The sequence below is a fragment of the Myotis lucifugus genome, unplaced genomic scaffold, assembly GCF_000147115.1.
Source record: "Myotis lucifugus unplaced genomic scaffold, Myoluc2.0 scaffold_105, whole genome shotgun sequence".
Lineage (NCBI taxonomy): Eukaryota > Metazoa > Chordata > Mammalia > Chiroptera > Vespertilionidae > Myotis > Myotis lucifugus.
Genome location: NW_005871153.1, coordinates 1,386,326 through 1,400,990, shown reverse-complemented (window position 1 = coordinate 1,400,990; position 14,665 = coordinate 1,386,326). Strand labels below are relative to the sequence as shown.

Sequence of the window (14,665 nt, the reverse complement as noted above, 5' to 3'; positions counted from 1 at the left end):
CTTTCGAAAGCATTATCCTTGACAGAAAAGACAGCCCAATAATTCTATTTTCACATGTGTTAACAGTTCATCATCTCCTCTTCATGCTCTGAATGTTACAAAAAGGCTCTCTTTGGTGCTTTCTTCATGCTTTGCAGACTCTGTCGGTGTTCAATTTTAACCTTCCATTTTTACTTTTCTGTTACTGTCCATGACTAAATAGCATTTCTCCCAATTTAAAAACAATCAGAATTTTAGCTAATCAGAAAGCAGTCTGCATTTTTCATGGGTATTGCTCTCATTTATAGTCTAATTTCAATGTGACTCACAAATCAAGTGCCACCTTTCCTCTGAAGAGTTCAAGCTATCTTTCATGTCAATAAAGTTTCTGAAGCCTGTTTTCATTAAGTTAAGGATAAGTATCTATACCCAGAATTCCCTCATTTGTACATTACAAACACTTTGATGACAAGGTCACTTTCTTTAAAGGTTCTTGTCATAAATACATTAGTTACCAGTTCTATTAGTTTATAATTAAATTCAAAAACCAATTTGTCTTACTGCTTTTTCAGATCTTTTGTTTGTTTTTAAATATGTTTTTATTGATTTCAGAGAGGAAGGGGAGAGGGAGAGAGATATAGAATGATGAGAATCATTGATCGGCTGCCTCTTAACATGTCCCCACTGAGGATGGAGCCAAAACCTGGGCATGTGCCTTGACTGGAATTGAATGGTGACCTCCTGGTTCATAGGTTGGTGCTCAACCACTGGGCCACACTGGACGGGCCAGATCTTTTTAAACATAAAATTGTCAGCATATACATTAATTTATTCATCCATTCAGTGAATTTGCAATGAGTGCCTACTATGAGTCAGGCATTATTCTAGGGAATTAGCAGTAAGAGAACTAAGTGCCTGCTCTTGTAGAGCTCACATATACTAGTAGGGGAGATAATTAACAAATGGTACAGAATGCAATGTGAAATAGTGTCACTATAAAGACAACAGAGATGGCAGAAAATGACATGGAAATGATAGAAAATTGCATCTTGCTCTGGCCGGTTTCTCAATAGTTAGAGCATCGGCTCTTGGATTAAAGGGTCAGAGGTTCAATTCCTGGTCAAGGACATGTACCTCGGTTGTGGGCTCGATCCTCACTGGGGACCCTGCGGGAGGCAACCAGTCAATTTGTCTCACACTGATGTTTCTCTCTCCCCTCTCTCCCTTCCTTCTTCCCCTCCATTCTCTCTAAAAAGAGGAAAAAAATAAATGAAAAAAATATCGAGTGAGGAAAAAAAAAAAAAAAAAGAAGCCCTAGATGGTTTGGCTCAGTGGATAGAGCATCACTCCTCAAACTGAAGGGTCCCGGGTTCGATTCCGGTCAAGGGCATGTACCTTGGTTGCAGGTTCAATCCCCAGCCCAGTCAGGGCGCAAGTGGGAGGCAACCAAACAATCTGTCTCTCTCAAATCAATGTTTCTCTGTCTCTCCCCCTCTCTTGCACTCTCTCTAAAATTCAATGGAAAAATATCCTCAGGTGAGGATTAACAACAAAAAAATAAAATTATTTTGTATAATATACCCAGGAAAGATTTCTCTGGGGAGGCATTTGAGCCAAGGATGAATGACAAGAGAGCACAGGCCAAGAGAGGATCTTTAGGGTGAGAAGAATAGTACAGGCACGGGGAAGAACAAATAAAACTCCTAGGGCAGAAAAAAAGTTTGGGATGGTTGAGAATAGTTGGAGGATGAAAGTGGAGTATAGAAAGAATATAGAAGAATATAAGGACAGTTACGTGGAACTCTTAAAATTTTTTTTAACATAATTAAATTTTGTTATAATCTTTAAAGGTTATTAAATATTCATCACACTTTTAAATATATTTTAAAATATTAGCAGAAATCCAAATATAATTACTCTCAGATCTTACCTTGTGACAATTTTCTGACTTGTTTTATAAAAGAATTCATCCATACTTTCCTTTAGGCTAAATGATTTGCAGCACACTCACAATGGCAATCATTTCTCCCTCCTTTAGATCTCACTTAAATGTATTCCCTGTGCTTCATGAATTTTCTGAGTGTTTAACTGTTACAATTTGTTCAATTCACCACTCTTCTCTGAGATTTCTGCTAAATCTGATTCTGGCTGGTTTTTCTGCTTTGTCTCTTAGTTTCTTCTGGGTGTGAAAGAACCTTTCAATACCTGGGGTTAGTCGTGTGCCTGCTTAATAGTGTACCAACCTCTGCCTACCAGAGACTCCCAGAACTGTTTAGCTTCCTGCTAAATGATGGTCTCTACATTGTCCCCCTTCCCTTCGGTTAAAGGGCTTTATAATCAGCCAGACTTCAAATTTAAGTAGATTCTCCAAGTTTTCTGGCACAAAAGTCAAAGCAGTATAAACTGTTCTTCCATTCTTCTGGATTTTCTCTGTCCCCCACTTGCACTTTCCATAACAACTGCTGCCTAATATGTTTGGGTAATCTGAGGGCAACTAAAGAACTAGAAATTTTATCTCATTAATCCAGAGTCCTTTCCAATACCCAGTTCTTGACTCTAGCCTAATAATTCTCACAGGCACCATTTCTTTTTTCTCTTTTTGGGGAGGTTAATTCTCACCCAAGAATATTTTTTCTACTGATTGTTTTAAAGAGTAGGAGGGATGAGGGCAGTGATGGGGGAAGAGAGAGAGAGATAGAGAGAGAAACATTGATGTGAGAGAGATTCATTGATTGGTTGCCTCCCACACACGCCCCAACTGGAGCTAGGGATTGAACCTGCAATCGAGGTATGTGCCCTTGACTAGGAATCAATGCACTGGGTGACACTCTAACCATTGAGCACACCGGCCAGGACAAGTACCATTTCTTTTCCTAAAAAGTATCTTACAATTTATTTAAGGAGTCCAAAGGTACTCTGAATGGTTAAAAAGAAGGTTGGGCCAATATGAGAATCTTCAGAAGGATTTTTCCCCGTATACTATTTCTTTAAATTTATTATAGAATCTTCAAACATACAAAAAATAGAGAATAGAATATTCTTTCATTTCCTAACACTCACCTTCAATAATTATATGGCCAATCTAGTTTCATCAAAAACTGCCCCTACTCTCCATCCTTTACCAGTAGACTCTTGTATTAAAACAAATCCTAGATAATATATTTCATTTCAAGAAGATCCCCATCAGTATCAGATGTGATCCTAGACCTGGTAACTTAGCATCTTCCAAAGCCATTAAGGCAAGTTCTAAGTTTCCTCTAGGTTAGCCCAAAGGAACAGAGTGGATGACATAATTTTCCAGCTACATTAACCCCTTGAGTGCCGGGGAGCGCGATCACGCTCCTCCTGTCTTTTGCCAAAAGTGCCGGGAGCGCTATCAAAGCTTCAAAATGGCGTCCAGTTCTAAGTCTGCTTTTATTAGTGATGGTGATATTGCTAAATATGTCAATGCAGTAAAGGTTTCCTTAAGTTTTTGAATATGTAACTTCATTTACTTGCGATTCATAATTTTTTTCCTAAACTGCTGTAAAATCAGCAAAAATGCCTTGGCACTTTTAGCATAGTTCCTAGGATATTGGTTGGCACTCAAAGGGTTAATTTACCCAAAAGTATTTTTCTCCATGTCTGTTACAAGCCAAATTATACGGCTAAATATAATGATTATTCCTTGATTTCTAGTTACCTTTGTCATGGCAGACCATCAATTACCTCAAATAAGTTTGTTTAGCAGAATTTAACAGCACAGTCACTAGTTGGCCTAACAGAGCAATTTTCAACCTTTTTCATTTCCTGGCACACATAAGACAGTTACTAAAATTCTATAGCACACCCAAAAATGTATGTTTTGCCAATCTGACAAAAAAATAGGTATAATTTTGATTCATTCACACCAGATGGCTATTGTTGTGTTGACAGTTGTCATTGTTTTATTTCACAATCTAAAGGAAAAGAGGTCAGTGTCCCTGACTAAACAGTCAGGTATTGCATGTTTTAAAAATTCTTGGGGGCCCAGCTGGTATGGCTCAGTGGATTGAGTGTATGCCATGCACCAAAAGATTGCTGGTTTGATTCCCCATCGGGGTGCATGCCCGGGTTGCAGACTCTGACCCCATAGGGGATGTGCAGGAGACAGCCGACTAATGTTTCTCTCTAAAATCAATAAAACGTATTTTTAAAAAATTTTGTACAACACTGGTTGAAAATCGCTGGCCTAACATATATAAACTATTTCACAACCTTAAAAAAAAAACTTGAAAAACCAGATAATATTATATGTAGACATAAAATCCCACTTATTTGTGTCCAACACTGAAACACATTTTTTCACAAGATGTCAAAACAACCATATACAAACTACAGAGAAAATGGGCTAAAATTCTTCAAGTTGTTTATGCCAGAAAACATTTTGCATTTCTTAAAAATGCAGTTTTTGATAAGCCCACCAAATTTGAATGTAAAAATCAGTTATTCATTATAAATACTATCATTACTTAACAACATAATGATTACATGAGAAGCACTTTCTTACAGAAGTGTGCCAAAAAATTCTTGGGGACCACTTACAGCTCTGACTCGAAGAAGATGTGAGATGACTGACTGTAGTTCATCACTGTAGTGCTTTAGTTCAGTAAATCTCCTGAAGCAAGAAATGAATAAAACAATTTTTCTCATGAAAACACATAAAAAATTGAAAGACAAAACAGTACAGCTGACCCTTGAACAACACATGAATTTTTTTCCCAATTAATACTATAAATGTGTTTTCTCTTCCTTATGATTTTCTTAGTATTTTCTTCTATCTAGCTTACTTTATTGTAAGAATATAGTATATATTACATATAACATACAAAATATGGGTTAATTGATTTTTATGTTATTGGCGAAGCTTCGGGTCAACAGTAGGCTATTAGTAATTACGTTTTTGAGGAGTCAAAAGTTACATGTGGATTTCTGATTGTGCGGGGAGCAGTTGGAGCTACTAACTCCCACATTGTTCAAGGGTCAACTGTAGTTCTTGAGAATAATAAAACTGATTCTATTTAACCATATGTTATAGGTCTTGAACATTTATGCACCAATACAAATTTTTTAAATCCTATATAATAAAAGGGTAATATGCAAATTGACCCTAACAGCAGAGCAACTGGGAATCACTGGTCACTATGACACACACTGACCACCAGGGGGCAGGCGCTCAATGCAGGAGCTGCCCCCTGGTGGTCAGTGTGCTCCCACAGGGGGAGCTCTGCTCAGCCACAAGCCAGGCTGACAGCTGCCAGTACAGTGGTGGTGGTGGGAGCCTCTCCCGCCTCCTCAGCAGCGCTAAGGATGTCCGACTGCAGCTAGGCCTGCTCCCCGCTGGCAAGTGGACATCCCCCGAGGGTTCCCGGGCTGCCAGAGGGATGTCTGACTGCCAGCTTAGCCCCAATCCCCCAGGGAGTGGGCCTAAGTCAGCAGGTGGTCATTCCCCAAGGGGTCCCAGACTGCAATAGGGCACAGGCCAGGCTGAGGGACCCTCCCGAGTGCACAAATTTTTGTGCACCAGGCCTCTAGTTCTAAAATAAACACCATACTTTCTTTTGATATTTTTAAAGCCAAGAAAAGATGTCATATTTCATAATTTGTACTGTGTGGGGGACTGAGATAGATTAACTATACTTGATCTTAGCCAAAAGGCCAAGAAGCGATAGGAACTGAGACAGAGATAAAATTACTTGAAAACAAAAAAACAGGAAAAAATTTAAGGGGTTAAAAATACCTTATGGGCCCTAACCAATAGCTCAGTGAGTTAGAGCATTGTCTCCATACACCAAGGTTGCAGGTTTGATGTCTGGTCAGGGTACATACAAGAATCAGCCAATGATGCCCTAGCTGGTTTGGCTCAGTGGACAGAGCATTGGACTGCGGACTGGAAGGTCCAGGGTTCGATTCCGGTCAAGGGCACATGCTTGGGTTGCGAGCTTGATCCCCAGTAGGGACCGTGCAGGAAGCAGCCAACCAATGATTCTATCTCATCATTGATGTTTCTATCTCTCTCTCCCTCTCCCTTCCTCTCTGAAATCAATAAAAATTAAAATAAAGAAGAATCAGCCAATGAGAGCATGAACAACAAATCAAATCAAATCTCTCTCTAAATAAAAAAATCATATGGTACAGAAATAAACTCATGGTCTCTAACCTCAATATAATGCTGCTCAGTAATCGGTTTTCCTAATCTAATAACTGTCACTCTCCAATACTTAAAACTTCTGATACCACCACCTGTCACTCTCTAGCCAAGCTTCACAGATTAAACAGACGCCATCAGATAGGAACTATCTCCACCTCCACCTCCTACTAGGAAACTTAGAAACATCCCAATATCACATCATTTCTTCCTTCCCTCTAGGATCCTTCTTCCCATCCAACACTTTAGATTCTATCCCAGCTAGACTCCATTTTCCTGTTTTCTAACTTCCTCTCTCTACAAGCTCCTTCTCATTAATATGTCAATAAATTTACGGTCTCTCCTAGATAGATACAGATACACACACACACACACACACACACACACACACACACACACTCCCCTGATAACACTCCCAACTGTTAACACCTTCTTAATACCCACTCCTGCCGAAACTGGTTTGGCTCAGTGGATAGAGCGTCGGCCTGCGGACTGAAGGGTTCCAGGTTCGAATCCGGTCAAGGGCATGTACCTGGGTTGCGGGCACATCCCCAGTAGGAGATGTGCAGGAGGCAGCTGATCGATGTTTCTCTCTCATCGATGTTTCTGACTCTCTCTCTCCCTCCCTTCCTCTCTATAAAAAATCAATGAAATATATTTTTAAAAAAATAAAAATTAAAAAAAATGAGATTTAAAAAAAAATACCCACTCCTTTCACAGCCACACTTTTATAAGGCATTATTTTTCTAGCAATAACCACTTCTTCCCTTTCTGTTCACTGCTCAGCCCCTAACTCCCACATTGGTGCCCCTAACTCCCACGTTGAGCTTTGGTTATGAGCAAGTCACCTACTATTTTCATGTTGCTAAAATCTACTGATACACTTTAGTGCTCATCTTACTTGACCCTTCCAGCTATGTAACAGCTGACCTCACCCTCCTCAAAAACTTGTTCCCTTGACATCCGTGTCATTTCCTCATGATTTTCCTTTTACTTTCTGGTTACTCCTAAAGTCTCCTTGGGTACTCACTTCCTTCACCCATCTCTTACACTCCAACTTTAGTTTGCAAAGAATGCCTAACGTGTTTCTAAAAAACACTATTGAGGGCCTCTGAGCAAGAGAGACTTGTAAATAACCACAGTGTACACAGAGGTCATGGGGGATTCAGGAACCTGAATTTATAAAAGCTTGCCCACAGGATTCAGAATTCTCAGATTACACTTTGGAAAATGCCCTTAAAGAGGTAGCTTCTGCTCTGCAGAGATGGAACCTGTTCTGATCGCCAATGTGTGAAGATTGCTCCTGGAGCAGTTGTGTGTGTAGAAAGTGAAATCAGGGGCGATGTAACTATAGGACCTAGGACAGTGATCCACCCTAAAGCACGAATCATTGCGGAGGCTGGACCCATAGTGATTGGTGAAGGTAACCTAATAGAAGAACAGGCGCTGATCATAAATGCTCACCCTGATAATATCACCCCTGACACTGAAGATGTGGAACCGAAGCCTATGATCATTGGCACCAATAACGTGTTTGAAGTTGGCTGTTATTCCCAAGCCATGAAAATGGGAGATAATAATGTTATTGAATCAAAAGCATACGTAGGCAGAAACATAATATTGACAAGTGGTTACATCACTGGGCTTGTTGCAACCTAAATACATTTGAAGTCATCCCTGAGAATACAGCGATCTATGGTGTAGATTGCCTTCGTCGGGTGCAGACTGAGCGACTGCAGCCCCAGACACTACAGCTGGATTTTCTGATGAAAATCTTGCCAAACTATCACCACTTAAAGAAGACTATGAAAGGAAGCTCAACTCCAGTTAAAAACTAAGAACAAGCTGTGACATCAAGATAACATTTTGTCTTTGCCCATTGTCATTTGAAAGGGCCACAGTATTTATGCCCTCTTAGCAGGTCACAGCATAATACAGGTTGATTTTATTTTGTAAAACAAACTTAGAAAGGAAAATGATGGATTTTCATTGTAACTGTCCTCTATAATTTAATTAAAATGTATTATTTTCCTATATCCCTGTTTCTTTTCTGATAATTTAAAAATCTTATTTCTTTTGTTATATAAAATGTTAGCTACAAATTTTAGTTACACAAAAGACTACCAGCGATAAGAAAAGACATATTGTTATGTATTTATATTCTGCCACATACTAAACTAAACAAAAAATGTTGATGACAGGACTTTTAGTGAGCATATTTTAGTCAATTTTTCTATTTACATTAGCTTTCCCAAAAATAACTCTTTTAATTTCTATTATGTACTGGCTGTATTAAAGCTAATGTGTTTGCCTTTTAAAAAAAAAAAAAAGAGTTGGCTTCTTTAGGGTTCAATCCTAGATCCTCAGGCATCTTACAATCAATCAGTCATTCTACACACTCTATGGGACTCATCATCACAAAACTTCACAATTATGACCACATGCTGCTAAATTCCAAATGTCTATCTCTAGCCCAACTCTCTCTCCCCTAAATGCCAGATCTATAAAGCCAACTGACTAGCAGACATTTGTACTTGCTCATATCCAAAGCTCAACTTATCCCCCTCCCCCCAATCTCTCTTCCTATGTTCCATAGCATTTTAAAGATGGAAACCTGGGTGTCATCTGAATTTCCCCTGCCATGTTTCATCTCACACATCCTACTAATCACTGTCTACATACTAAATATTGTCCAAATATTACCTAAATATTGCCACATAAAAGTAGAAGACCCAACCAAGATCTTCCTCTTCACTGTTCTAAACAGTCTAGTTTTAAGAACGATAAATATGCATGAACCAAGTATCATTTTGGTAATCCCTCTGAAATAATATTTCTGGTTTTCTAGACTTTAAGAAAGGATAGAATAAAAGTATTTTAGTGATGTACACTATTTTAGTAATGGCATGAAAAATAATTAATCTATTGGTCTAGCTATATATAGAACAAAGATTCTATATATTAAGAATTTGTTATAATAATGACTGATGTAGACAATTTTCTTATCTAGAACTTAAGGCAAACAAATTCTACTACTAATTACACATTAATTATACACTTTAACAAGAACTTAGAAGTAAAAAACTGCCTTGGTTATGTTTATCATCAGATCACATTTAAAATTCTATACAGTCATGTGCCACTTAACAGAAATATGTTCTGAGAAATCTCTTGTTAGGCAATTTTATCATTGTGTGAACATCATAGAGTGCATTTACATAAATCTTAGTGGTATAGCCCAGCGATTTTCAACCTTTTTCATCTTATGGCACACATAAACTAATTACTAAAATTCTGTGTTACATCAAAAAATATATTTTTGTCGATCTGACAAAAAAAGAGAAAGGTATAATTTTTATTCATTCACACTTGATAGTTATTGTTGTGTTGGCTGTTGTCATTTTTTTATTTGACAATCTAAGGGAAAAGAGGTCCATGCCCCTGACTAAATAGTCAGGTAGTGCATGTTTTAAAAATTTGTGGCACAGCAGTTGTACATTGCAGGTATAACATACTGCTCTTAAGCTACAAGCCTATACAGCATGTCACTGTACAAAATGATATGAGATTAAATCAAGCGCAAGAGAAAATGATACAATCAAGAGATGTTGTAAACATAAGGTGTATTAGACTGCTGTCAGTGTAAAATTACAGTTTTACAGCAAACTGTTTTAACATAGAAAGAACACACCCTAAAAAAATGATAAGAAGTATACTATATAAACATATAAACCAGTAACATATTTGTTTATTATCATCATCAAGAATTTTGTACTGTACATAATTTCCTATATTGTACTTCTATACAATGGACAACGCAGTAAGTTGGTTTACTCCAGAATCACCACATACAGGTAAGTAATGCATTTTCTTATGACATTTGAGATGGCTACATCACAAGGCAACAGAAATTTTTAGCTCCATTATATTCTTATGGGACCACCATCATATATGTAGTCTGTTGTTAACCAAAATGTTAAGTGGCATGCGAGTGTATATAATATGGATATTAAATAAAATTTAGCAATCTAGCCCTGACTGGAGTGGTTAGAGTGTCAGCCCCCAAACCAAAAGGTCGTGGGTTCAATTCCTAGTCAAGGGCACACACCTGGGTTGCAGATTCGATCCCCAGCCCCAGTTGGGGCGTGTGTGGGAGGCAACCTATCCATGTGTCTCTCTCACATCAATGTTTCTCTTCCTCCCTCTCCCTTCTCCCCCCTCCCTCCCACTCTCTAAAAATCAATGGAAAAAATAACCTTGGAGAGGAGTAACAACAAAAATTAGCAATCTAGAAAACCCAAGCGAGGTCAAAAAGGGAAGGCAAACATTCAATTTGCAAAATATTTTTCATTAAGTTGGAAAACATTCAATTGAAAAAAATGTTAATATTAAAATATTAATTTAAAAAGTCTTATCTACATGCTCCTCTAGTGAATGTACATCCATCACTGTCATAAATTTTGCTTATAAGTTTTTCCAAAGCTCTTTTTATTTTTTTATTATTTTTTTAATCCTTACCCGAGGATATTTTTCCATTGATTATTAGGGAGAGTGGAAGAGAGAAGGAAAGACAGAGAGAAATATCGATGTGAGAGAAACACATCGATCAGGCTAGGGAGGAGCCTGCAACCAAATTACGTGCCCTTGACCGGAATCGAACTCAGGACCCTTCAGTCCGCAGGCCAACACTCTATCCACTGAGCCAAACCGGCTAGGGCTCCAAAGCTCTTTTTAGAGGGTGACATAATTTTAGTTCTTAATCTAGAGAACATCTCTTATATGCCATGGATGTCATTTTTAACCCTTAAAAAAACCTTGGTGGAACCTTAAATGCACATTACAAAGTGAAACAAGTCAATCTCAAAAGGCTGCATACTATATATTATGACATTCTAGAAAAACATAAAACTATGGAGACAGTAAAAAGCTCAGTGGCTGCCAGGGCTGTAGGGAGGAAGGGATAAATAGGCAGGGCAAAGAGGATTTGCAGGGCAGTGAAAATACTTTGTATTATACTATAATAATGCCTACATGTGTCAAAACCCATATCATATGTAGGGGTAGTGTTCATGTGTAGGGGCAGAGAGTATGTGGGAACTCTATAATTTTTGCTCAAATTTTTTGTGAACCTAAAACTAAGATATAAAGTCGATTAAAAACAAACAAAAACAAACAACTTGCTCTGGCCAATGTGGCTCATTGGGTGGTGCCAACCCTTACACCAAAAGGTTGCCTGGGTGGTGGGTTTGATCCCCAGTACAGAGGCAGGAGGCAGGAGGCAGCCAATCGATGCTTCACTCCCTCTCTCTCTTAAAAAAAAAAAAAAAAATCAATAAAAATATATTTTTTTATTTTAAAAAGCATCTCAATGGTTACCATCACAATTTCCAAATTAACAAAACTTTAAAATATTTATTTATAAAAATATAGAGATATTTATCTATATTTTATATTCAAAATTTATCTTAAAAACCAAAGGCATCATGTTACTGTATTATGGTTTATAAAGTCAGGCATAATAGGCTATCCAACAATGCAAACTTGGCCTTTGTCTGCTACAAATATTTACGTTATATAGAAATTAATGCTAAATTTAGCCCTAACTAGAGAAATTCCAACAGACCTTATCATCTTAATTGCCAAAAATGGAAAAGCCTCATCTGTATAAGCAAATTTTTAAATAAAAAATTCAGCTGAACCAAATACCAGGTGAAAGTCCATATAATGAAGAGCCTAATTTATCCACCAACTTCAGAGAATGAGCAAAATCAAAATCTTAAGAAATACCTAGGTATTATCCTAAGAAAAGTTATTTCTAAATACACTAGCTTAGCCCTGGCTAGTACAGCTCAGTTGGTTAAAGCGGCATCCTGTACACAGAAAAGTTTTGGGTTCAATTCCTGATCAGAGTATATACCCAGGTTGCAAGTTCAATTCCCAATCGGGGCGTGTAAGGGAAGGCAACCCATAGATGTTTCTCTGTCATATTGATGTTCTCTCTCTCCCCCACAGCCTTCCCCTCAATATCAATAAGCATGTCCTGGGGTGAGGATTAAAAAGAACAAACTTATATACTGGCTTCCTTTAACATAGAAATGCTCCCACAAACACCAAACTGACATTAATTAAGTCAAATAACTAATACATCTCTATGACATTATATGCTTGTATGCATTTGTCTATCAAATTTTCATGGTATGCAAAGTAGAAAGTTTATTTTCAAAATATGCATGTAATATATAATGTTCTTCTCTTGACCTTTGTACACATTTGTCAAGCAAAGTCGTATAAGAAAAACTACTTTACATGAAATTAAAATTGCTTTTCTCATTTTTCTGATAACTTCCACAACATTTAAAAAATTATTCTAGGAAAAAGCAGTGGTTTAATTTTCTAAAACTTCAGACAGTTACAACCTTAAACCCAATAAAGTTAGCAAATTTTAAAATCAATTTTTGACTGTAAAAGGATTTCACTAAATGTGAATTACTATTTAAAATATTTAGTAAATGAAGTGCATACATTCAGAAATGAAAAATTAAATAGATTGATAGGCACCATTCAAAACAACATTGTAACTGTTATTAAAACAAAACCTTACTTGTCTGGGTTTTTCACTCTGAATGTTGCATTAAGCGCTTTTAACCTGGAGTCTGCCTGGAAAAAATAATTTATTCACTTAATATAATTACATTTCAGGGTATAAATCCAAACAGTTTTTATTTTCTCTTTAGAATTAAGATGCTTAAGTATAGTTTTCTTCATATCATATGTGTCAAACACATTCAACATATCTAAAAAAAACAGCTTAGCAGTTATTTTTTAAAACACGACAAAGATAATGCTGTAAATTAAGCTGGATACATGGCATTCGATGGCATCGAAGTAAAACAACTGTAAACACCAACACACTAACAGTCATATAGCTCTGCATTACTATAACTCAGAATAGATCATATAACAAAAGTAGTCGACTTTTCTCCAAATCAAGAAAAACAATAATCTGTTTATTTAAACTAAATAAAATGACTGCTTTGAAGCCTGTGCATTACTTAGGGTAGTTCTCGGGTGGAATCCAAACCAAATATACATTAGTTTTTCTCATTTTCATAATAAGTATTTTAGAAAATAAAGAAATGTGGAAATGCCTGTACTAAAGTAAAGTGAAACAAGCTAAATGACATCAAATTACTTACTAGCTGGCAGAAAATGTTACAAGACAACACTTTCCTTATTTCCAGATAATTGTTTTCAAAAGAGCAGAGGAATCAACATTAAGTAATAATTTCATTGTATCAATTTATACTTAATATATCCAAATCCTATCCTAAATTCTCATTTTAAGAAACAAAACACCAAATAACTTTTCTGACCAAGCATAGAAAATATAGGGCCCAATAAAACGTAGCTCAAACAGGAATCAATTTCATAATGTGGTTTGGGTTTTAAAATCCTAATCAGTTTAAAAATTTTACATTAGTCCAACTTCCAACCCATAATTACAAATATTCCCAAAATAATCAAACAAACAAAGAAAACAAAAATACTAGGACTCCCCAGATTGCATGGCTAAGAAAAAATTTTAAATGTAACAAATAATGCTATTCAGCCTCCCAGAACTTCAGACCAAAAGAAATTCAAAGGGCTATCAAGAATACCTAAAGAAGCTCAATTTGTCACTGATTTCAGGGAACTCTCTTATTTCTAAAATCAATATTTCACCAATTCTTGATCTTTATTACATCTCTAGGACATACCAGCTAATAGCGTATGTGAAAGTCCTCACAAATAAAAGCACTTTTAATTTAAGGCATATATTACTCTTTTATGTTCTTTAAGCTAAGTAAAATCACTAAATAACAAAGTGTTAATGACATCATAGTCACATACAAATGTGACTTTATTAATGAATATGAAATTACATAAAACCATCAGTAAAGCCCTGGCCAGCACTCTCAGTGGTTAGAGCCCATACACAAAAGGATTGAGGGTTCCATCCTCAGCCCTAGTCTGGGAGCACATAGGAGGCAACCAATCAATGTCTCTGTCACATCAATGTTTCTCCTCTCTCTCTCTCTCCCTCCCTTTCTCTCTCACCCCTTCCCCACCCCCCTTCCTTTGACTCTCTAAAAAAATCAATGGAAAAATTATCCTCAGATGAAGATGATCAAAACAAATAAAAGGCCATCAGTAAAGAAGAAAATTTTCATTTGTACCTTTGTACCTTTTCCTGAATCTCATACTTCTTAATATTACCAATTTAATTTTTACTTTTAATACCATCAATTTACCAATTTGGAAGTCCTAACAAATGTAAACCATGACCATCCTATTAATCTTTGCTTACCAAACTCTCGTCAGGTCACATCCAGCTCAATCTGCTCATCATCTCACAAGATTCCAAAAAAAAAGTTCCCTAAAATGTCACTAAACTAGCCTAGCCAGTTTGGCTCAATGATGAACCAGGAGGTCAAAGCTCAATCCCCAATAAGGGGCATGCAGGAGGCAGACAATCAATGA

At 36.9% G+C, this 14,665-nt stretch overlaps 1 protein-coding gene and 1 pseudogene across 1 annotated transcript in view; one reads left to right on the top strand and one right to left on the bottom strand.

The window, feature by feature from the left end:
* Positions 1-14,665, bottom strand: part of SNX4 (sorting nexin 4) — a 76,299-nt gene that overhangs the window by 33,935 nt on the left and 27,699 nt on the right. Inside the window, 2 exon segments of the mRNA XM_014459269.2 lie at positions 4,543-4,615; positions 12,747-12,802. Coding sequence (XP_014314755.1) covers positions 4,543-4,615; positions 12,747-12,802 — 129 coding nt within the window.
* LOC102420034 lies at positions 6,146-8,475 on the top strand (annotated as a pseudogene).